Source organism: Oscarella lobularis, chromosome 1 (assembly GCF_947507565.1).
Source record: "Oscarella lobularis chromosome 1, ooOscLobu1.1, whole genome shotgun sequence".
NCBI classification, from domain to species: Eukaryota; Metazoa; Porifera; class Homoscleromorpha; order Homosclerophorida; family Oscarellidae; genus Oscarella; species Oscarella lobularis.
Window position 1 is genome coordinate 2,954,146 of NC_089175.1, and position 19,886 is coordinate 2,974,031.

The following is a 19,886-nucleotide window of genomic DNA, read 5'->3' on the forward strand; positions in this document are numbered from 1 at the left end:
GCTTGACGAAATCGAGGCGCGATTCAACGCCACCACCGCCGTACTGTTTGCCTGTCTAGATTAGATGAATTGAATCAATAAAGTAGCTAGATTAGCATATGCGTTCGCGTACTGCGTACAAATGCAGCAGTTTATCCCTGAATGGACGCGTGCAACGTGCATTGAACTCTACGCTGAGTCAGAGTCTAGTCTAGGTGCAGGGGCCCCCAAAGGGAGAACATATGTGCTGGTCTGACTTTTATTTACGGAGTCTGTACGGAAAGAGAATGCCCGTTCTTTCTTCTTTACCTGTCCTGCTGTAGAATATTTCAAAAAAGGTACCTACAGTAAGAGTGCTCTGATCAGTATTTCAGCAACACCGCTTTTATATAAGGTACGTTTGAAGGCCAGGAAGCCGACCGAGTGAGTGGGAGGCAGAAATAACCGTTCGTTTAACAGAAACGCTGCGAGAAGCTGCGCGAAGACACCTCAAGCAGTAATTTACGGTCATTACGGACCCGGATTAGATTAGAACAGGTCGTCTTCCGCCTTGCGGGCGCCAAAAAACAAAACTATTTTTAGGATCTCAATGTAGAGAGAATTCTGCATTATATTGAACGTTTATGTGTTATCTCATTGATTTTTCAAATGCAGTGTCTCGGCTAGATCTTGTCAATTAGCCAATCATGCTAAACACGCCGCCTACGGAGTGACGTAGCTGAATATATTTCAGGAGGCTTTCTAAAGCATTCTCTCAAGCGTTTCGCCGCCGTGACTCTTCAAGTTTAGCAATGTTTCTCGCGAGCACCGCATCGTTGGTAACGATGATAATATGCCTACTGCGCTTGGGCTCAGCGTCGGAAGACGAGGCGGGATGCACGCACCGTCGCGTGTCAATTGTGCCGTCATCGGGCCCCACGATTTACCTTCCACTCGATGAATACATGCGGCTCGTATCCGCCGACACGGACGCGAAGGTGACGACTACATATGTACGTTCGTTTATGTAATTACGCCGGCTGTACGTCGACGGCCCGTCGTTTAGTCCGCTTCCCAAGAATCGGGCAGACGAGAACTGGTGTACCGTTACATGTCGCCCACGTGGCTCAACACGAGCGCCAATTTTTCAGAGACGCCGTCTTCCGTGTCCACACAAGCCGTCGAATTCGGGTCCGGATCTCTTTCTCACGGTTTGTTATTCAAAGTAAGTAGCTCGTTCTTCTAATTTCTAGCGTCACAACGGCAAAAACTTGAGCCGCTTTCTCGCTGATTTTATTTTAAGGCTAGTCTGATCGACGCCGGAGTTCTCGATGACGCGAAGCGCTACGTCATTCATATTGGACTATATTTCTCGAACCCACCGGATGCCGATGACAGCGATCCCTCTTTTGTCGTTTGCGACAGCAATGGCAGTTACTGCGTCGGTTTCCAATATGATAACAGCGGATTAAGCGTGTACTACTTCGCCGGAAGAAATTTCGGCGCCGTCTGCCAAATGACCGAATTCGGTCACGTGGCCGACTCCACGCCTGGCGACGTTCAATGGAACATGCGCATCGAACTTCATCCCACGTATACTGTGGGACTTACGTACGCTGGAACTAGCAAAATATTGACGCATCAGTACGATGAAACACTGAAACCCAGTCAAGGACTTAGTTTTCGAGTGTGCAGGGAGTCCGAGCCTGAACAGTTTGTGTTTTATCTGTTTGAGTTGACCGTGAGAGCGTGATCGAGTGAAAAGAGACACGTACTAAACTGTTTGCCTGCATGAGATTTTAGCCTACTTAGTGTCAAAAAGCGCTGGTAGCTTTGTTTGCTTTTTTTGTGTGTCCAAAAAAATAGAAGTGCATGTGATCTTATACGGAGTCTAGAGCTTGGAAGGAGAATCCTCTGCTCCTCCAGTCAGCATATTTTACAGACTCTTGGTCTTGGAAGAGATCTTCGGCGTTTTTTCCAGAGTGAGGGCGTCCTGAAGGCGTTGAGGGATAGGAAACAGCGCAGAAATGGCAAAAAGACATCAGTGCACTGGAATCGCTAGTGGACGAACGGTGAAAGCGATCCGCGCTCTCCGCAAACATCGACAAACGCCATTCCACATACGGGATTTGTTCTAAATGAATCTGTCGAGATTGTTGTACCTTCGACGCTTCGTACACTAATCCCTCGCTCCATTTCTTGAGTTTAATCACTCTAGTAGACATTAGAGTACTGGAAGAGCTAGACGAGGAGCGATGAAAGCATCCATATAGAGCAGGCAAACCCTAATACGGGGAGCTGATGCCTCACCCCCATTCATCTGCCATCAAGGTATTTCATGACATGATGAGTTTTTCAAATAAACTTCTTATTTTCTATCATATAAGATACTGAGGCTATAAAAACATGCACGTCGACTAATAATCAATAGCTAAACGAAAATTGATACACCACGACGATTTCCTGCTACACTAGAGGATGATGGCCCGGTGTTCACCGTGTTGCCATCATGCAGAGCCTCCCACCGCTTACCGTACGCGAGTGCATAACATAGTGTGACGTCATAATTTTTTATGTTGTGGTCAGTGACTACAGCCGTTAGCTACACTGTACGTACTACATCTCAGCCTACCTACACACCGTAAATACTTGCAAGCATGATTGCAATGTTTTCCTAATTGGGCGCTTTTCTGACGTACACTGTATTTGATAAGCCCATTTGATAATGTGCTCTGTATTTGTACGGGTCATTTTTTTTGTTACCCGTACTCGCGTACATACCCACCCACATACTGTACATAAGTGGATACTTTTGATTGTGACGTCAGAGTGTGACAATCAAAACCGTCGTTTCGCCTTCTCAGCGCATTTATAAAAAGGAAAATACCACCGAACAATTTGTTACAGGGGTTTCTAAGCATTTCTTCTGTTTATGAAAGAAAAAACGCTTTATTCGCACCGTAAATCGCCTTTTTCGGGTCACCGTTTTGGGCCCCATTTCGCGCATGCGCTTTACAAAGTAAGGGTTTTCCTATGTGACGTCACAATACTGTACCGAACAGACGTACATACAGACAGACACTTCCGGCCCTAAGATCACGTTTGAGAGAGCCTCCCTCCGCCGTTATACGGGCTCCACCCGTACAACTCTGGTGGTCGGCTCCATTAGTACTAAAAGAAACAGAGAAAACGACATTGAATTGAAGCGTTTATTTGTTCGAATACACAGCCAGCTCGAACAGATGAAATTGAAACGCTTCGTTTGTGTTCTGTCTGCACACTTTGAAGTGAAGACCTCGACTCGGCTTCAATTTTTGACTGTACTCATGTGTCAGTGAATTTGTGCTAACGTACGTAATTCCTGACGTAGAATTCGGATGAATTTCAAGGCGAATGTTCCAGTTAGTTGTAGATGATTGTGGTGCAGTGATGCCGCTACCAGATGAGCTGCTACATGTGCTAACTGAATCAATGCCCCACGAAGCATAAGCACTGTTTGGATCTGCGTACCGAAAACCCACGCAGTAATTGCCGTCGCAGATTTGAAGAGTCGGATCACTGTCGCCGGGATCCGCTAAGAAAAAGCCAATGTGAATGGAGTAGGCTTGATCGTCATTTAGAATTCCAGCTTCAATCAATTTCACCTTTGACACACGTACAGTATCAAAATGCCTGTCTATCGCATGTGTAAATTAGCTACTTACTTTAAACAATACACCGTAGTACGTTGGTCCACTACCAAATTCGATATTTTGTGCGGACACCGAAGATGGTGTCTCCGTAAAATTGGCGTGAGTTTGTAGCCAAAGAGGAGACATGTAGCGATAGAGTAGCAGCGCCGAACTCGAAACGCTCTGTCGTGTGTCAATCATAGAAAATGTCGATCATAGGAAATGTTTACCTGACTCGGAGTTGATGCGGAAACGGCGGATGTTGGAGGAGGAGCGTCCGTCTGTACGTGCATGGACTTAAACTTCATTTAGTCGTATCAAACGACGGTACTAACTCACCGATTCTCCTTCGCTGGATGCGTCTTTTTGAAGTTGAATGTAGTCGTCATATGGAAGACACACAGTTGGCCCCGATGACGGAACAGATAAAACGGAATTGGCTCCTGTACACTCAGCTGATGCAGATCCAAGCCAGGAACTTGAAACAATGACCACCAGCAAAAAGGACGACGTCATCTTCTGAACGTAGAAGCCAATAGAGCGCGATGTGAGAGAAGTGGCGGGCACTGGCAAATATTTATATAGGGTTCGTGGTTGCTACGAGAGACGTCATCAGCTCCCGGATGTCCTTAGCCCTTCGTCAGTTTACAGTATGAAGGCCGGCATGAAGGCCACGTTTGCCATCTATTCGTATCTACGAACTTCTTCGTCTCACTTTTGACCTGAAGAAGGCGGCAAGGCCACAGCAAGCCCACAGCAAGTATTGTGATACTAAGAACATACCGGTACATACGTATGAAAATCGTGGTCTCCTGTACCGTTCGCCGAAATTACTTCTGCGTGAAAGAAGCCAAGTAATAGAAAAAACAAACTAATCTGCACATCTTTATCGCCTTTTCTCAACGCTTAATTCAATTAGTTCGCTATGTGTACATAGGACTCACTATGACTAAGACTATGCAATGCTTAGGAAACGTACCAGAATTAGTTGAAGAGGCAGCTGCGCACCTGTATCGCGCTAATAAAACTCGCGGTCAAAAATAGTAAGGGAATGAATGAATCACTGAATGAATAAACGCCGTTGTGTCGTGCCAATTTTGTTCTACATGCATGAATATGCACAGAATGAGCCAGGTGTGTTTAATATGATCCGCCGCGCTCTAGCTACACCCGTTGGAACCTCTCTTGGCTGTAACTTTTTTCCACGCTTCGTACATTAATCCCTTTTTACATTCGTTCATCTCATCGATGACTAATTTGTAAACGCTGCGTGTGGCAATAGGTATATAAGGTCTGCACAAGCCGGAAGTGGGCGGGATTTCTTTTCTCATTGTCTTTGGATGAGACGATCCCGTCAAGCCAGAATTGAAGCTAAATCATCTCTACGAAGCGAGAGGGAGTCTGCTAAAGAGCGAGAAAATTTAATTTTTTGAGTCCTGAGTATTTCCAAGTGGCTTCAGTTCGAATGGCGGTTGTGTAACGGAATAAAAGGATTTTTCCGGTGTAGGATTATTTTGGAAGATTAGAGCAAACCCGAGCAAATGGGAACGTAGGCAAGGTGACTTTGAGGATTCACGTTCGAACGAAAAGCGAGCAAACGTTTAAAGCTTGGAAGGAGAATCCTCTGCTCCTCCAGTCAGCATATTTTAGAAAGCACCTACAGCGCTTTAGTCTGTCTTTTCAGCACTACACTCAAATTAGATATGTTTAAAGACCGAGAGTGCTGCGGTAGCGGCCAGAAGGTCAGAGTGACCGCAACTGCGCCGGCCATGACCCTGCAGCACACTCCTACGTAATAAATCCACTAATCAGAGCCGGCCGACACCTTTGTCTTTACCTTTCTCCCCCATGCTCATCACGCATATAAGCATTCATAGTCCCAGCTGAGCCTTCCGCCATGCGCTGGTTTGACGAAATCGAGGCGCGATTCAACGCCACCACCGCCGTACTGTTTGCCTGTCTAGATTAGATGAATTGAATCAATAAAGTAGCTAGATTAGCATATGCGTTCGCGTACTGCGTACAAATGCAGCAGTTTATCCCTGAATGGACGCGTGCAACGTGCATTGAACTCTACGCTGAGTCAGAGTCTAGTCTAGGTGCAGGGGCCCCCAAAGGGAGAACATATGTGCTGGTCTGACTTTTATTTACGGAGTCTGTACGGAAAGAGAATGCCCGTTCTTTCTTCTTTACCTGTCCTGCTGTAGAATATTTCAAAAAAGGTACCTAAGAGTGCTCTGATCAGTATTTCAGCAACACCGCTTTTATATAAGGTACGTTTGAAGGCCAGGAAGCCGATCGAGTGAGTGGGAGGCAGAAATAACCGTTCGTTTAACAGAAACGCTGCGAGAAGCTGCGCGAAGACACCTCAAGCAGTAATTTACGGTCATTACGGACCCGGATTAGATTAGAACAGGTCGTCTTCCGCCCTGCGGGCGCCAAAAAACAAAACTATTTTTAGGATCTCAATGTAGAGAGAATTCTGCATTATATTGAACGTTTATGTGTTATCTCATTGATTTTTCAAATGCAGTGTCTCGGCTAGATGCCAAGAGATCTGGTCAATTAGCCAATCATGCTAAACACGCCGCCTAATGAGTGACGTAGCTGAATATATTTCAGGAGGCTTTCTAAAGCATTCTCTCAAGCGTTTCGCCGCCGTGACTCTTCAAGTTTAGCAATGTTTCTCGCGAGCACCGCATCGTTGGTAACGATGATAATATGCCTACTGCGCTTGGGCTCAGCGTCGGAAGACGAGGCGGGATGCACGCACCGTCGCGTGTCAATTGTGCCGTCATCGGGCCCCACGATTTACCTTCCACTCGATGAATACATGCGGCTCGTATCCGCCGACTCGGACGCGAAGGTGACTACAACATATGTACGTTCGTTTATGTAATTACGCCGGCTGTACGTCGACGGCCCGTCGTTTAGTCCGCTTCCCAAGAATCGGGCAGACGAGAACTGGTGTACCGTTACATGTCGCCCACGTGGCTCAACACGAGCGCCAATTTTTCAGAGACGCCGTCTTCCGTGTCCACACAAGCCGTCGAATTCGGATCCGGATCTCTTTCTCACGGTTTGTTATTCAAAGTAAGTAGCTCGTTCTTCTAATTTCTAGCGTCACAACGGCAAAAACCTGAGTCGCTTTCTCGCTGATTTTATTTAAGGCTAGTCTGATCGACGCCGGAGTTCTCGATGACGCGAAGCGCTACGTCATTCATATTGGACTGTATTTCTCGAATCCGCCGGATGCCGATGACAGCGATCCCTCTTTTGTCGTTTGCGACAGCAATGGCAGTTACTGCGTCGGTTTCCAATATGATAACAGCGGACTAAGCGTGTACTACTTCGCCGGAAGAAATTTCGGCGCCGTCTGCCAAATGACCGAATTCGGTCACGTGGCCGACTCCACGCCTGGCGACGTTCAATGGAACATGCGCATCGAACTTCATCCCACGTATACTGTGGGACTTACGTACGCTGGAACTAGCAAAATATTGACGCATCAGTACGATGAAACACTGAAACCCAGTCGAGGACTTAGTTTTCGAGTGTGCAGGGAGTCCGAGCCTGAACAGTTTGCGTTTTATCTGTTTGAGTTGACCGTGAGCGAGATTGAGTGAAAAGAGACCAGTATACTGACCGGTAGCAGTACTGTTTGCCTGCATGAGATTTTAGCCTAGTTAGTGTCAAAAAGCGCTGGTAGCTTTGTTTGCTTTTTTTGTGTGTCCAAAAAATAGAAGAGCATGTGATCTTATACGGAGTCTAGAGCTTGCAAGGAGAATCCTCTGCTCCTCCAGTCAGCATATTTTAGAAAGCACCTACAGACTCTTGGTCTTGGAAGAGACCTTCGGCGTTTTTTACAGAGTGACGGCGTCCTGAAGGCGTTGAGGGATAGGAAACAGCGCAGAAATGGCAAAAAGACATCAGTGCACTGGAATCGCTAGTGGACGAACGGTGAAAGCGATCCGCGCTCTCCGCAAACATCGACAAACGCCATCCCTTCTGACGACATACGGGGTTTGTTCTAAATGAATCCATCGAGATTGTTGTACCTTCGACGCTTCGTACACTTATCCCTCGCTCCATTTCTTGAGTTTAATCGCTCTAGTAGACATTAGAGTACTGGAAGAGCTAGGCGAGGAGCGATGAAAGCATCCGTATAGAGCAGGAAAACCCTAATACGGGGAGCTGATGCCTCACCCCCATTCATCTGCCATCAAGGTATTTCATGACATGATGAGTTTTTCAAATAAACTTCTTATTTTCAATCATATAAGATACTGAGGCTATAAAAACATGCACGTCGACTAATAATCAATAGCTAAACGAAAAATTGATACACCACGACGATTTCCTGCTACATTAGTACTAAAAGAAACAGAGAAAACGGCATTGAATTGAAGCGTTTATTTGTTCGAATACACAGCAAGCTCGAACAGATGAAATTGAAACGTTTCGCCTGTGTTCTGTCTGCACACTTTGAAGTGAAGACCTCGACTCGGCTTCAATTTTTGACTGTACTCATATGTGAATGAAGTTGTGCTAACGTACGTAATTCCTGACGTAGAATTCGGATGAATTTCAAGGCGAATGTTCCAGTTAGTTGTAGATGATTGTGGTGCACTGATGCCGCTACTACTCTGTGCGCTGCTACATGTGCTAACTGAATCAATGCCCCACGAAGCACGAGCACTGTTTGGATCAAAGTAGAAAAAACCCGCGCAGTAATTGCCGTCGCAGATTTGAAGAGTCGGATCACTGTCGCCGGGATCCGCTAAGAAAAAGCCAATGTGAATGGAGTAGGCTTGATCGTCATTTAGAATTCCAGCTTCAATCAATTTCACCTTTGACACACGTACAGTATCAAAATGCCTGTCTATCGCATGTGTAAATTAGCTACTTACTTTAAACAATACACCGTAGTTCGTTGTTCCACTACCAAATTCGATATTTTGCGCGGACACCGAAGATGGTGTCTCCGTAAAATTGGCGTGAGTTTGTAGCCAAAGAGGAGACATGTAGCGATAGAGTAGCAGCGCCGAACTCGAAACGCTCTGTCGTGTGTCAATCATAGAAAATGTCGATCATAGGAAATGTTTACCTGACTCGGAGTTGATGCGGAAACGGCGGATGTTGGAGGAGGAGCGTCCGTCTGTACGTGCATGGACTTAAACTTCATTTAGTCGTATCAAACGACGGTACTAACTCACCGATTCTCCTTCGCTGGATGCGTCTTTTTGAAGTTGAATGTAGTCGTCATATGGAAGACACACAGTTGGCCCCGATGACGGAACAGATAAAACGGAATTGGCTCCTGTACACTCAGCTGATGCAGATCCAAGCCAGGAACTTGAAACAATGACCACCAGCAAAAAGGACGACGTCATCTTCTGAACGTAGAAGCCAATAGAGCGCGATGTGAGAGAAGTGGCGGGCACTGGCAAATATTTATATAGGGTTCGTGGTTGCTACGAGAGACGTCATCAGCTCCCGGATGTCCTTAGCCCTTCGTCAGTTTACAGTATGAAGGCCGGCATGAAGGCCACGTTTGCCATCTATTCGTATCTACGAACTTCTTCGTCTCACTTTTGACCTGAAGAAGGCGGCAAGGCCACAGCAAGCCCACAGCAAGTATTGTGATACTAAGAACATACCGGTACATACGTATGAAAATCGTGGTCTCCTGTACCGTTCGCCGAAATTACTTCTGCGTGAAAGAAGCCAAGTAATAGAAAAAACAAACTAATCTGCACATCTTTATCGCCTTTTCTCAACGCTTAATTCAATTAGTTCGCTATGTGTACATAGGACTCACTATGACTAAGACTATGCAATGCTTAGGAAACGTACCAGAATTAGTTGAAGAGGCAGCTGCGCACCTGTATCGCGCTAATAAAACTCCCGGTCAAAAATAGTAAGGGAATGAATGAATCACTGAATGAATAAACGCCGTTGCGTCGTGCCAATTTTGTTCTACATGCATGAATATGCACAGAATGAGCCAGGTGTGTTTAATATGATCCGCCGTGCTCTAGCTACACCCGTTGGAACCTCTCTTGGCTGTAACTTTTTTCCACGCTTCGTACATTAATCCCTTTTTACATTCGTTCATCTCATCGATGACTAATTTGTAAACGCTGCGTGTGGCAATAGGTATATAAGGTCTGCACAAGCCGGAAGTGGGCGGGATTTCTTTTCTCATTGTCTTTGGATGAGACGATCCCGTCAAGCCAAAATTGAAGCTAAATCATCTCTACGAAGCGAGAGGGAGTCTGCTAAAGAGCGAGGAAATTTAATTTTTTGAGTCCTGAGTATTTCCAAGTGGCTTCAGTTCGAATGGCGGTTGTGTAACGGAATAAAAGGATTTTTCCGGTGTAGGATTATTTTGGAAGATTAGAGCAAACCCGAGCAAATGGGAACGTAGGCAAGGTGACTTTGAGGATTCACGTTCGAACGAAAAGCGAGCAAACGTTTAAAGCTTGGAAGGAGAATCCTCTGCTCCTCCAGTCAGCATATTTTAGAAAGCACCTACAGCGCTTTAGTCTGTCTTTTCAGCACTACACTCAAATTAGATATGTTTAAAGACCGAGAGTGCTGCGGTAGCGGCCAGAAGGTCAGAGTGACCGCAACTGCGCCGGCCATGACCCTGCAGCACACTCCTACGTAATAAATCCACTAATCAGAGCCGGCCGACACCTTTGTCTTTACCTTTCTCCCCCATGCTCATCACGCATATAAGCATTCATAGTCCCAGCTGAGCCTTCCGCCATGCGCTGGCTTGACGAAATCGAGGCGCGATTCAACGCCACCACCGCCGTACTGTTTGCCTGTCTAGATTAGATGAATTGAATCAATAAAGTAGCTAGATTAGCATATGCGTTCGCGTACTGCGTACAAATGCAGCAGTTTATCCCTGAATGGACGCGTGCAACGTGCATTGAACTCTACGCTGAGTCAGAGTCTAGTCTAGGTGCAGGGGCCCCCAAAGGGAGAACATATGTGCTGGTCTGACTTTTATTTACGGAGTCTGTACGGAAAGAGAATGCCCGTTCTTTCTTCTTTACCTGTCCTGCTGTAGAATATTTCAAAAAAGGTACCTACAGTAAGAGTGCTCTGATCAGTATTTCAGCAACACCGCTTTTATATAAGGTACGTTTGAAGGCCAGGAAGCCGACCGAGTGAGTGGGAGGCAGAAATAACCGTTCGTTTCACAGAAACGCTGCGAGAAGCTGCGCGAAGACACCTCAAGCAGTAATTTACGGTCATTACGGACCCGGATTAGATTAGAACAGGTCGTCTTCCGCCCTGCGGGCGCCAAGAAACAAAACTATTTTTAGGATCTCAATGTAGAGAGAATTCTGCATTATATTGAACGTTTATGTGTTATCTCATTGATTTTTCAAATGCAGTGTCTCGGCTAGATGCCAAGATATCTGGTCAATTAGCCAATCATGCTAAACACGCCGCCTAATGAGTGACGTAGCTGAATATATTTCAGGAGGCTTTCTAAAGCATTCTCTCAAGCGTTTCGCCGCCGTGACTCTTCAAGTTTAGCAATGTTTCTCGCGAGCACCGCATCGTTGGTAACGATGATAATATGCCTACTGCGCTTGGGCTCAGCGTCGGAAGACGAGGCGGGATGCACGCACCGTCGCGTGTCAATTGTGCCGTCATCGGGCCCCACGATTTACCTTCCACTCGATGAATACATGCGGCTCGTATCCGCCGACTCGGACGCGAAGGTGACTACAACATATGTACGTTCGTTTATGTAATTACGCCGGCTGTACGTCGACGGCCCGTCGTTTAGTCCGCTTCCCAAGAATCGGGCAGACGAGAACTATTGTACCGTTACATGTCGCCCACGTGGCTCAACACGAGCGCCAATTTTTCAGAGACGCCGTCTTCCGTGTCCACACAAGCCGTCGAATTCGGGTCCGGATCTCTTTCTCACGGTTTGTTATTCAAAGTAAGTAGCTCGTTCTTCTAATTTCTAGCGTCACAACGGCAAAAACTTGAGCCGCTTTCTCGCTGATTTTATTTAAGGCTAGTCTGATCGACGCCGGAGTTCTCGATGACGCGAAGCGCTACGTCATTCACATTGGACTATATTTCTCGAACCCACCGGATGCCGATGACAGCGATCCCTCTTTTGTCGTTTGCGACAGCAATGGCAGTTACTGCGTCGGTTTCCAATATGATAACAGCGGACTAAGCGTGTACTACTTCGCCGGAAGAAATTTCGGCGCCGTCTGCCAAATGACCGAATTCGGTCACGTGGCCGACTCCACGCCTGGCGACGTTCAATGGAACATGCGCATCGAACTTCATCCCACGTATACTGTGGGACTTACGTACGCTGGAAGTAGCAAAATATTGACGCATCAGTACGATGAAACACTGAAATCCAGTCAAGGACTTAGTTTTCGAGTGTGCAGGGAGTCCGAGCCTGAACAGTTTGTGTTTCATCTGTTTGAGTTGACCGTGAGCGAGATTGAGTGAAAAGAGACACGTACTAAACTGTTTGCCTGCATGAGATTTTAGCCTAGTTAGTGTCAAAAAGCGCTGGTAGCTTTGTTTGCTTTTTTTGTGTGTCCAAAAAAATAGAAGTGCATGTGATCTTATACGGAGTCTAGAGCTTGGAAGGAGAATCCTCTGCTCCTCCAGTCAGCATATTTTACAGACTCTTGGTCTTGGAAGAGATCTTCGGCGTTTTTTACAGAGTGAGGGCGTCCTGAAGGCGTTGAGGGATAGGAAACAGCGCAGAAATGGCAAAAAGACATCAGTGCACTGGAATCGCTAGTGGACGAACGGTGAAAGCGATCCGCGCTCTCCGCAAACATCGACAAACGCCATTCCTTCTACCACATACGGGATTTGTTCTAAATGAATCTGTCGAGATTGTTGTACCTTCGACGCTTCGTACACTTATCCCTCGCTCCATTTCTTGAGTTTAATCGTTCTAGTAGACATTAGAGTACTGGAAGAGCTAGGCGAGGAGCGATGAAAGCATCCGTATAGAGCAGGCAAACCCTAATACGGGGAGCTGATGCCTCACCCCCATTCATCTGCCATCAAGGTATTTCATGACATGATGAGTTTTTCAAATAAACTTCTTATTTTCAATCATATAAGATACTGAGGCTATAAAAACATGCACGTCGACTAATAATCAATAGCTAAACGAAAAATTGATACACCACGACGATTTCCTGCTACATTAGTACTAAAAGAAACAGAGAAAACGACATTGAATTGAAGCGTTTATTTGTTCGAATACAAAGCCAGCTCGAACAGATGAAATTGATACGTTTCGCCTGTGTTATCTCTGCACACTTTGAAGTGAAGACCTTGACTCGGCTTCAATTTTTGACTGTACTCATATGTCAATGATGTTGTGCTAACGTACGTAATTCCTGACGTAGAATCCGGATGAATTTCAAGGCGAATGTTCCAGTTAGTTGTAGATGATTGTGGAGCACCGATGCCGCTACTAGATGAGCTGCTACATGTGCTAACTGAATCAATGCCGTAGGAAGCATAAGCACTGTTTGGATCGTAGTACCAAAAACCCGCGCAGTAATTGCCGTCGCAGATTTGAAGACGCGGATCACTGTCGCTAGGAACCGTAAAGAAAAAGCCAATCTGAATGGAGTAGGCTTGATCGTCATTTAGAACTCCAGCTTCAATCAATTTCACCTTTGACACACGTACAGTATCAAAATGCCTGTCTATCGCATGTGTAAATTAGCTACTTACTTTAAACAATACACCGTAGTACGTTGGTCCACTACCAAATTCGATATTTTGTGCGGACACCGAAGATGGTGTCTCCGTAAAATTGGCGTGAGTTTGTAGCCAAAGAGGAGACATGTAGCGATAGAGTAGCAGCGCCGAACTCGAAACGTTCTGTCGTGTGTCAATCATAGAAAATGTCGATCATAGGAAATGTTTACCTGACTCGGAGTTGATGCGGAAGCGGCGGATGTTGGAGGAGGAGCGTCTGTCTGATCGTGCATGGACTTAAACTTCTTTTAGTCGTATCAAACGACGGTAATAACTCACCGATTCTCCTTCGCTGGATGCGTCTTTTTGAAGTCGAATGTAGTCGTCAAGTGGAAGACACACAGTGGGCCCGGATGACGGAACAGATAAAACGGAATTGCCTCCTGTACACTCAGCTGATGCAGATCCAAGCCAGGAACTTGAAACAATGACCACCAGCAAAAAGGACGACGTCATTTTCTGACTTCTGCCGGTAGAAGCCGATAGAGCGCGAAGTGAGAGAAGTGGCGGGCTCAGGCGGGCACTGGCATTTATATAGGGTTCGTGGTTGCTACGAGAGACGTCATCAGCTCCCGGATGTCTTTAGTCCTTCGTCAGTTATATGAAGGCCACGTTTGCCGTATATCTTCATCTATTCGTATCTACGAACTTCTTCGTCTCACTTTTGACCTGAAGAAGGCGGCAAGGCCACAGCGAGTATTGGGATACTAAGAACATACATACGTATGAAAATCGTACGTGGTCTCCTGTACCGTTCTCCGAAATTACTTCCGCGTGAAAGAAGCCAAGTAATAGAAAAAACGAACGAATCTGCACATCTTTATCGCCTTTTCTCAACGCTTAATTCAATTAGTTCGCTATGTGTACATAGGACTCACTATAACTAAGACTATGCAATGCTTAGGAAACGTACCAGAATTAGTTGAAGAGGCAGCTGCGCACCAGGATCGCGCTAATAAAACCCGCGGTCAAAAATAGTAAAGGAATGAATGAATCACTGAATGAATAAACGCCGTTGCGCCGTGCCAATTTTGTTCTACATGCATGAATATGCACAGAATGAGCCAGGTGTGTTTAATATGATCCGCCGCGCTCTAGCTACACCCGTTGGAACCTCTCTTGGCTGCAACTTTTTTCCACGCTTCGTACATTAATTACATTCGTTGATCTCATCGATGACTATTACTTTTGGATTTGTGTGGCAATAGGTATATAAGGTCTGCACAAGCCGGAAGTGGGCGGGATATTTCTTTTCTCATTGTCTTTGGATGAGACGATCCCGTCAAGCCAGAATTGAAGCTAAATCATCTCTACGAAGCGAGAGGGAGTCTGCTAGAGAGCGAGAAAATTTAATTTCTTGAGTCCTTAGTTATTTCCAAGTGGCTTCAGTTCAAATGGCGGTTGATTGGGCTCCATGTGCTGCAATAACCACCAGCTCTCACTCGCGAACCCCAACCCGCCCTCCATTCGATCACTTAATTAGCTGATATCCATTTAGACGCAATACTAAAAAAGGATACTAAGGTAACCTAAACGTCACCGCGAGTGTCTTCGCTTCCCTATATAGGACTGCAGAGACCGAAGAATGATCCAGAGTCAGTGTAGCCTAGGGGAGCGAAGTTCTCTCAAGACTTTGTGGCGTAGCAAGGTTTTAAAAAGTGGCGGGACGTAGTCTAGAAAAGTTTCAATGATGATGCCCTACTGTACGTATTTTCATGTAATTAGAACAGTAACTTCAGTTTTCTCCATTTATCGTCAATCTTTCAAGCAGGAAAGAAGGCATTAACGCCTTTGAACTCACTCCCTATAGACAAAAACCTAGCGCGCTGTCAATTTTGGAGAGTTTTGGAGGGGCACGTGCCCCCCGGGGCCCTGATAGCTACGCCACTGGAACTATCACATAGAGGAACTTTTGTTATTGAACGAAAAAGTGGCGGCCGGGCCCACGCCTGGCTACGCTTATGGTCCATTTGCGTTAGAAGGAGGAGCTCACTCCATCAATTATTTAATTAAACGTGGACCTTTTGGCTTTGCAATCTCAGTAAAGAAAACGTCTCAAGCAATTACCGGTAAGGAATACTATTGAAATTAGGCCTTTGCTAAACTGTCTATATTTGACGAAAACTGGCGTCCCCAGTAACAAATTATTAAAATTGATGAAATATTAGAAATCGATGTCTATTTCACGAGGGTATATCGTTTTTGGAAGGGGGGTAAGGAAGCTTTGACTAATGACTTTAGGACCTAAAGAGCTTCGAGATCTCGTGCGCGATCGATTTTTTCTGAAGAGACTTGGGACCGAGAAGCGTTTTCTACGCCGAATTGCGACGAGGAGAGTTTACGGCTCCCTGCGTGACAAAGAAAAGGAGTCGAGGTTCAAGAGACAGCGCGAGGATGACAAGCAGACACAGGAGTACTGGAATAAGCAGTGAAAGAACGGTGAGATAGATCTGCGTTCGTCGTAGGCAACGACACAGATGTCTTACTTCGGCCGACATACGGGGTTTAGATAAAACGAAGTTCAGGACTTTGTCATACGTTCCACGCCTCGTACGTCGATCCCTAGCCCCATTTCTTGATTTTAATCGCTTAAGTAGACATCAGAGTACTGGAATAGTTCGTAGAAGAGCGGCGAAAGCGATTTATATGGCTGAACGGGGACAATAGAGCACTTGCGTTTAGCCCTCGATTCACAGTTCCCGTATAATCCGCGTGGCAGAAACATGGCGGGTCTACAGTACGGATCGCATTACTACTCTCTCACCGAAGATATGAAAAGGGTTATGTGGGAAAGTTTTTACTGATTGACGGGACAGACCCTTACGCACGAAAAAGGGGCGAATACTCAAGGGATTGATCGCTTTTGCCTCACATTACGTAAACCGGAAGTAGTGCATAGCAACTCCGCTTTTGTCTTTTTTTAGGCTAGGGGGACAGAATAGGGTAGAAGGATCGTTTTGGAAGAATAGGTGCGATAGAGCGCACCCCGAGTGAATGATGACGTAGGGAATGTGACTTTGACCTTAGGACTCTTGGTCTTGGCTACATGAGACGACGTCCACGATTCAATTAACCTGCGACGTACGGCCTCTATTCGCGTGGAATCTCGCTCTATCGCTATTCAGCGCCATCGGAACGTGGCGAATCGCCGTTCCATTCGCAATCAACATCGTCATTCATGTTGGACTGTATTTCTCGAACCCACCGGATGCCGATGACAGCGATCCCTCTTTTGTCGTTTGCGACAGCAATGGCAGTTACTGCGTCGGTTTCCAATATGATAACAGCGGATTAGGCGTGTACTACTTCGCCGGAAGAAATTTCGGCGCCGTCTGCCAAATGACCGAATTCGGTCACGTGGCCGACTCCACGCCTGGCGACGTTCAATGGAACATGCGCATCGAACTTCATCCCACGTATACTGTGGGACTTACGTACGCTGGAAGTAGCAAAATATTGACGCATCAGTACGATGAAACACTGAAACCCAGTCAAGGACTTAGTTTTCGAGTGTGCAGGGAGTCCGAGCCTGAACAGTTTGTGTTTCATCTGTTTGAGTTGACCGTGAGCGAGATTGAGTGAAAAGAGACCAGTATACTAGAGCAGTACTGTTTGCCTGCATGAGATTTTAGCCTAGTTAGTGTCAAAAAGCGCTAGTAGCTTTGTTTGCTTTTTTTAGTGTGTCCAAAAATATAGAAGTGCATGTGATCTTATACGGAGTCTAGAGCTTGGAAGGAGAATCGCCCATCCCTTCTGACGACATACGGGATTTGTTCTAAATGAATCCGTCGAAATTGTTGTACCTTCGACGCTTCGTACACTCATCCGCTCCATTTCTTGAGTTTAAATGGAAGAGCTAGGCGAGGAGCGATGAAAGCATCCGTATAGAGCCAGGCAAACCCTAATACGGGGAGCTGATGCCTCACCCCCATTCATGACATGATGAGTTTTTCAAATAAACTTCTTATTTTCAATCATAGAATAATTTCGTAAGATACTGAGGCTATATAAACATGCACGTCGACTAATAATCAATAAGCTAAACGAAAAATTGATACACCACGGCGATTTCTTGCTACAGTAGTACCGAAAAGAAACGGAGAAAACGACATTGAATTGAAGCGTTTATTTGTTCGAATACACAGCAAGCTCGAACAGATGAAATTGATACGTTTCGTAGTCGTCATCTCTGCACACTTTGAAGTGAAGACCTCGACTCGGCTTCAATTTTTGACTGTACTCATATGTTAGTGAATTTGTGCTAACGTACGTAATTCCTGACGTAGAATTCGGATGAATTTCAAGGCGAAAATTCCAGTTAGTTGTAGATGATTGTGGTAAAGTGAATAGTAAGCTACTAGTTGTGCCGCTACATGTGCTAACTGAATCATTGCTCCACAAAGCACGAACACGGTTTGGACCTGCGTACCGAAAACCCGCGCAGTAATTGCCGTCGCAGATTTGAAGACGCGGATCACTCTCGCTACCCGGGTACGTAAAGAAATAGCCAATCTGAATGGAGTAGGCTTGATCGTCATCCAGAACTCCAGCTTCAATCAGTTTCACCTTTGACACAGTATAGTATCAAATTTCCAGTCTATTGCATGTGTAAATTAAAATTAGCTACTTACTCTAAACAATACACTTATATTTGTTGATCCACTACCAAATTCGATATTCTGTGCGGACACCGAAGATGGTGTCTCCGTAAAATTGGCGTGAGTTTGTAGCCAAAGAGGAGACATGTAGCGATAGAGTAGCAGCGCCGAACTCGAAACGCTCTGTCGTGTGTCAATCATAGAAAATGTCGATCATAGGAAATGTTTACCTGGCTCTACCTGGCTCGGAGTTGATGCGGAAACGGCGGATGTTGGAGGAGGAGCGTCCGTCTGAACGTGCATGGACTTAAACTTCATTTAGTCGTATCGAACGACGGTAATGACTCACCGATTCTCCGTCGCTGGATGCGTCTTTTTGAAGTTGAATGTAGTCGTCAATTGGAAGACACACAGTGGGCCCCGATGACAGAACAGATAAAACGGAATTGCCTCCTGTGCACTCAGCTGATGCAGATCCAAGCCAGGAACTTGAAACAATGACCACAATCAGAAAGGACGACGTCATTTTCTGACTTCTGCCCGTAGAAGCCGATAGAGCGCGATGTGAGAGAAGTGGCGGGCACTGGCATTTATATAGGGTTCGTGGTTGCTACAAGAGACGTCATCAGCTCCCGGATGTCCTTAGCCCTTCGTCAGTTACAGTATGAAGGCCACGTTTGCCATCTATTCGTATCTACGAAATTCTTCGTCTCACTTTTGACCTGAAGAAGGCGGCAAGGCCACAGCGAGTATTGGGATACTAAGAACATACATACGTATGAAAATCGTGGTCTCCTGTACCGTTCTTACTTCCGCGTGAAAGAAGAAAAAACGAACGAATCTGCACATCTTTATCGCCTTTTTTCAACGCTTAATTCAATTAGTTCGCTATGTGTACATAGGACTCACTATAACTAAGACTATGCAATGCTTAGGAAACGTACCAGAATTAGTTGAAGAGGCAGCTGCGCATCTGTATCGCGCTAATAAAACTCGCGGTCAAAAATAGTAAAGGAATGAATGAATCACTGAATGAATAAACGCCGTTGCGTCGTGCCAATTTTGTTCTACATGCATAAATATGCACAGAATGAGCCAGGTGTGCTTAATATGACCCGCCGCGCTCTAGCTACACCCGTTGGAACCTCTCTTGGCTGTAACTTTTTTCCACGCTTCATACATTAATTACATTCGTTGATCTCATCGATGACTATTACTTTTGGATTTGTGACGCTGCGTGTGGCAATAGGTATATAAGGTCTGCACAAGCCGGAAGTGGGCGGAATTTCTTTTCTCATTGTCTTTGGATGAGACGATCCCGTCAAGCCAGAATTGAAGCTAAATCATCTCTACGAAGCGAGAGGGAGTCTGCTAACAGAGCGAGAAGATTTAATTTCTTGAGTCCTGAGTATTTCCAAGTGGCTTCAGTTCGAATGGCGGTTGTGGAACGGAATAAAAAGGATTTTTGCGGTGTAGGATTATTTTGGAAGATTAGAGCAAACCCGAGCAAATGGGAACGTAGGCAAGGTAAGTTTGCATGGGGATTCACGTTCGAATGAAAAGCGAGCAAACGCGCGTACGGTCTCGTCACTACACGCGCTCGCGAAACGGCGACAGAAGACGCGCGCGCGTTCATAGACAAGAAAGGCTACGTCATTCATGCTGGACTGTATTTCTCGAATCCGCCGGGATGCCGATGACTGCGATCCCTCTTTTGTCGTTTGCGACAGCAATGGCAGTTACTGCGTCGGTTTCCAATATGATAACAGCGGATTAAGCGTGTACTACTTCGCCGGAAGAAATTTCGGCGCCGTCTGCCAAATGACCGAATTCGGTCACGTGGCCGACTCCACGCCTGGCGACGTTC

The 19,886-nt window shown here is 45.9% G+C and overlaps 7 protein-coding genes across 9 annotated transcripts; 3 read left to right on the plus strand and 4 right to left on the minus strand.

The window, feature by feature from the left end:
• The first annotated feature begins 735 nt into the window (after positions 1-735).
• LOC136199866 (uncharacterized) lies at positions 736-1,841 on the plus strand. Of its 2 annotated transcripts, none has more exons than XM_065990169.1 (3): positions 736-971; positions 1,025-1,183; positions 1,262-1,841. In XM_065990169.1, exons 1-3 carry the CDS (start codon positions 771-773, stop codon positions 1,709-1,711), a joined length of 810 nt encoding a protein of 269 aa, XP_065846241.1. In that variant the 5' UTR covers positions 736-770; the 3' UTR covers positions 1,712-1,841. The 2 variants fall into 2 exon arrangements, with proteins under 2 accessions (XP_065846241.1, XP_065846249.1); XM_065990177.1 differs by having other exon boundaries at positions 736-956.
• A 608-nt stretch (positions 1,842-2,449) lies between these two features.
• Positions 2,450-4,209, minus strand: LOC136183939 (uncharacterized). 2 transcript variants are annotated; one of them, XR_010669271.1, is made up of 5 exons: positions 3,969-4,209; positions 3,860-3,910; positions 3,663-3,812; positions 2,599-3,602; positions 2,450-2,547 (listed from the first exon to the last, which is right to left on the minus strand). XR_010669271.1 is itself a non-coding variant. In XM_065970756.1 (4 exons), exons 1-4 carry the CDS (start codon positions 4,143-4,145, stop codon positions 3,168-3,170), a joined length of 813 nt encoding a protein of 270 aa, XP_065826828.1. In that variant the 5' UTR covers positions 4,146-4,209; the 3' UTR covers positions 2,450-3,167. The 2 variants fall into 2 exon arrangements, 1 of the variants encoding a protein (XP_065826828.1); XM_065970756.1 differs by having other exon boundaries at positions 2,450-3,602.
• A 2,399-nt stretch (positions 4,210-6,608) lies between these two features.
• Positions 6,609-7,408, plus strand: LOC136199383 (uncharacterized). The gene is made up of 2 exons (XM_065989557.1): positions 6,609-6,722; positions 6,800-7,408. Exons 1-2 carry the CDS (start codon positions 6,609-6,611, stop codon positions 7,253-7,255), a joined length of 570 nt encoding a protein of 189 aa, XP_065845629.1. The 3' UTR covers positions 7,256-7,408.
• Positions 7,409-7,859: 451 nt separating this feature from the next.
• Positions 7,860-9,086, minus strand: LOC136187248 (uncharacterized). Its single transcript, XM_065974823.1, has 4 exons — positions 8,846-9,086; positions 8,737-8,787; positions 8,540-8,689; positions 7,860-8,479 (listed from the first exon to the last, which is right to left on the minus strand). The coding sequence occupies exons 1-4, from the start codon at positions 9,020-9,022 to the stop codon at positions 8,042-8,044; spliced, it is 816 nt and encodes a 271-aa protein (XP_065830895.1). The 5' UTR covers positions 9,023-9,086; the 3' UTR covers positions 7,860-8,041.
• Positions 9,087-11,478: 2,392 nt separating this feature from the next.
• Positions 11,479-12,280, plus strand: LOC136185309 (uncharacterized). Its single transcript, XM_065972420.1, has 2 exons — positions 11,479-11,604; positions 11,682-12,280. The coding sequence occupies exons 1-2, from the start codon at positions 11,491-11,493 to the stop codon at positions 12,135-12,137; spliced, it is 570 nt and encodes a 189-aa protein (XP_065828492.1). The 5' UTR covers positions 11,479-11,490; the 3' UTR covers positions 12,138-12,280.
• Positions 12,281-12,717: 437 nt separating this feature from the next.
• Positions 12,718-13,891, minus strand: LOC136187977 (uncharacterized). The gene is made up of 4 exons (XM_065975686.1): positions 13,701-13,891; positions 13,592-13,642; positions 13,395-13,544; positions 12,718-13,334 (listed from the first exon to the last, which is right to left on the minus strand). Exons 1-4 carry the CDS (start codon positions 13,875-13,877, stop codon positions 12,900-12,902), a joined length of 813 nt encoding a protein of 270 aa, XP_065831758.1. The 5' UTR covers positions 13,878-13,891; the 3' UTR covers positions 12,718-12,899.
• A 3,655-nt stretch (positions 13,892-17,546) lies between these two features.
• On the minus strand, positions 17,547-18,600 carry LOC136199384 (uncharacterized). Its single transcript, XM_065989558.1, has 5 exons — positions 18,369-18,600; positions 18,260-18,310; positions 18,053-18,202; positions 17,851-17,987; positions 17,547-17,655 (listed from the first exon to the last, which is right to left on the minus strand). The coding sequence occupies exons 1-5, from the start codon at positions 18,543-18,545 to the stop codon at positions 17,547-17,549; spliced, it is 624 nt and encodes a 207-aa protein (XP_065845630.1). The 5' UTR covers positions 18,546-18,600.
• Positions 18,601-19,886: the final 1,286 nt, after the last annotated feature.

Bases quoted from the DNA above. Each gene is read 5' to 3' on its own strand.
- LOC136199866 (XM_065990169.1), top strand. From the start codon at position 771: ATGTTTCTCGCGAGCACCGCATCGTTGGTAACGATGATAATATGCCTA. The intron at 972-1,024 runs GTACGTTCGTTT...CCCGTCGTTTAG, and splicing joins CGAAGGTGACGACTACATAT to TCCGCTTCCCAAGAATCGGG. The intron at 1,184-1,261 runs GTAAGTAGCTCG...TTTTATTTTAAG, and splicing joins CTCACGGTTTGTTATTCAAA to GCTAGTCTGATCGACGCCGG.
- LOC136183939 (XM_065970756.1), bottom strand. From the start codon at position 4,145: ATGACGTCGTCCTTTTTGCTGGTGGTCATTGTTTCAAGTTCCTGGCTT. The intron at 3,911-3,968 runs GTGAGTTAGTAC...ATGCACGTACAG, and splicing joins CATCCAGCGAAGGAGAATCG to ACGGACGCTCCTCCTCCAAC. The intron at 3,813-3,859 runs GTAAACATTTCC...GACACACGACAG, and splicing joins CCGCATCAACTCCGAGTCAG to AGCGTTTCGAGTTCGGCGCT.
- LOC136199383 (XM_065989557.1), top strand. From the start codon at position 6,609: ATGTCGCCCACGTGGCTCAACACGAGCGCCAATTTTTCAGAGACGCCG. The intron at 6,723-6,799 runs GTAAGTAGCTCG...ATTTTATTTAAG, and splicing joins CTCACGGTTTGTTATTCAAA to GCTAGTCTGATCGACGCCGG.
- LOC136187248 (XM_065974823.1), bottom strand. From the start codon at position 9,022: ATGACGTCGTCCTTTTTGCTGGTGGTCATTGTTTCAAGTTCCTGGCTT. The intron at 8,788-8,845 runs GTGAGTTAGTAC...ATGCACGTACAG, and splicing joins CATCCAGCGAAGGAGAATCG to ACGGACGCTCCTCCTCCAAC. The intron at 8,690-8,736 runs GTAAACATTTCC...GACACACGACAG, and splicing joins CCGCATCAACTCCGAGTCAG to AGCGTTTCGAGTTCGGCGCT.
- LOC136185309 (XM_065972420.1), top strand. From the start codon at position 11,491: ATGTCGCCCACGTGGCTCAACACGAGCGCCAATTTTTCAGAGACGCCG. The intron at 11,605-11,681 runs GTAAGTAGCTCG...ATTTTATTTAAG, and splicing joins CTCACGGTTTGTTATTCAAA to GCTAGTCTGATCGACGCCGG.
- LOC136187977 (XM_065975686.1), bottom strand. From the start codon at position 13,877: ATGACGTCGTCCTTTTTGCTGGTGGTCATTGTTTCAAGTTCCTGGCTT. The intron at 13,545-13,591 runs GTAAACATTTCC...GACACACGACAG, and splicing joins CCGCATCAACTCCGAGTCAG to AACGTTTCGAGTTCGGCGCT. The intron at 13,335-13,394 runs GTAAGTAGCTAA...CGTGTGTCAAAG, and splicing joins ACTACGGTGTATTGTTTAAA to GTGAAATTGATTGAAGCTGG.
- LOC136199384 (XM_065989558.1), bottom strand. From the start codon at position 18,545: ATGACGTCGTCCTTTCTGATTGTGGTCATTGTTTCAAGTTCCTGGCTT. The intron at 18,311-18,368 runs GTGAGTCATTAC...ATGCACGTTCAG, and splicing joins CATCCAGCGACGGAGAATCG to ACGGACGCTCCTCCTCCAAC. The intron at 18,203-18,259 runs GTAGAGCCAGGT...GACACACGACAG, and splicing joins CCGCATCAACTCCGAGCCAG to AGCGTTTCGAGTTCGGCGCT.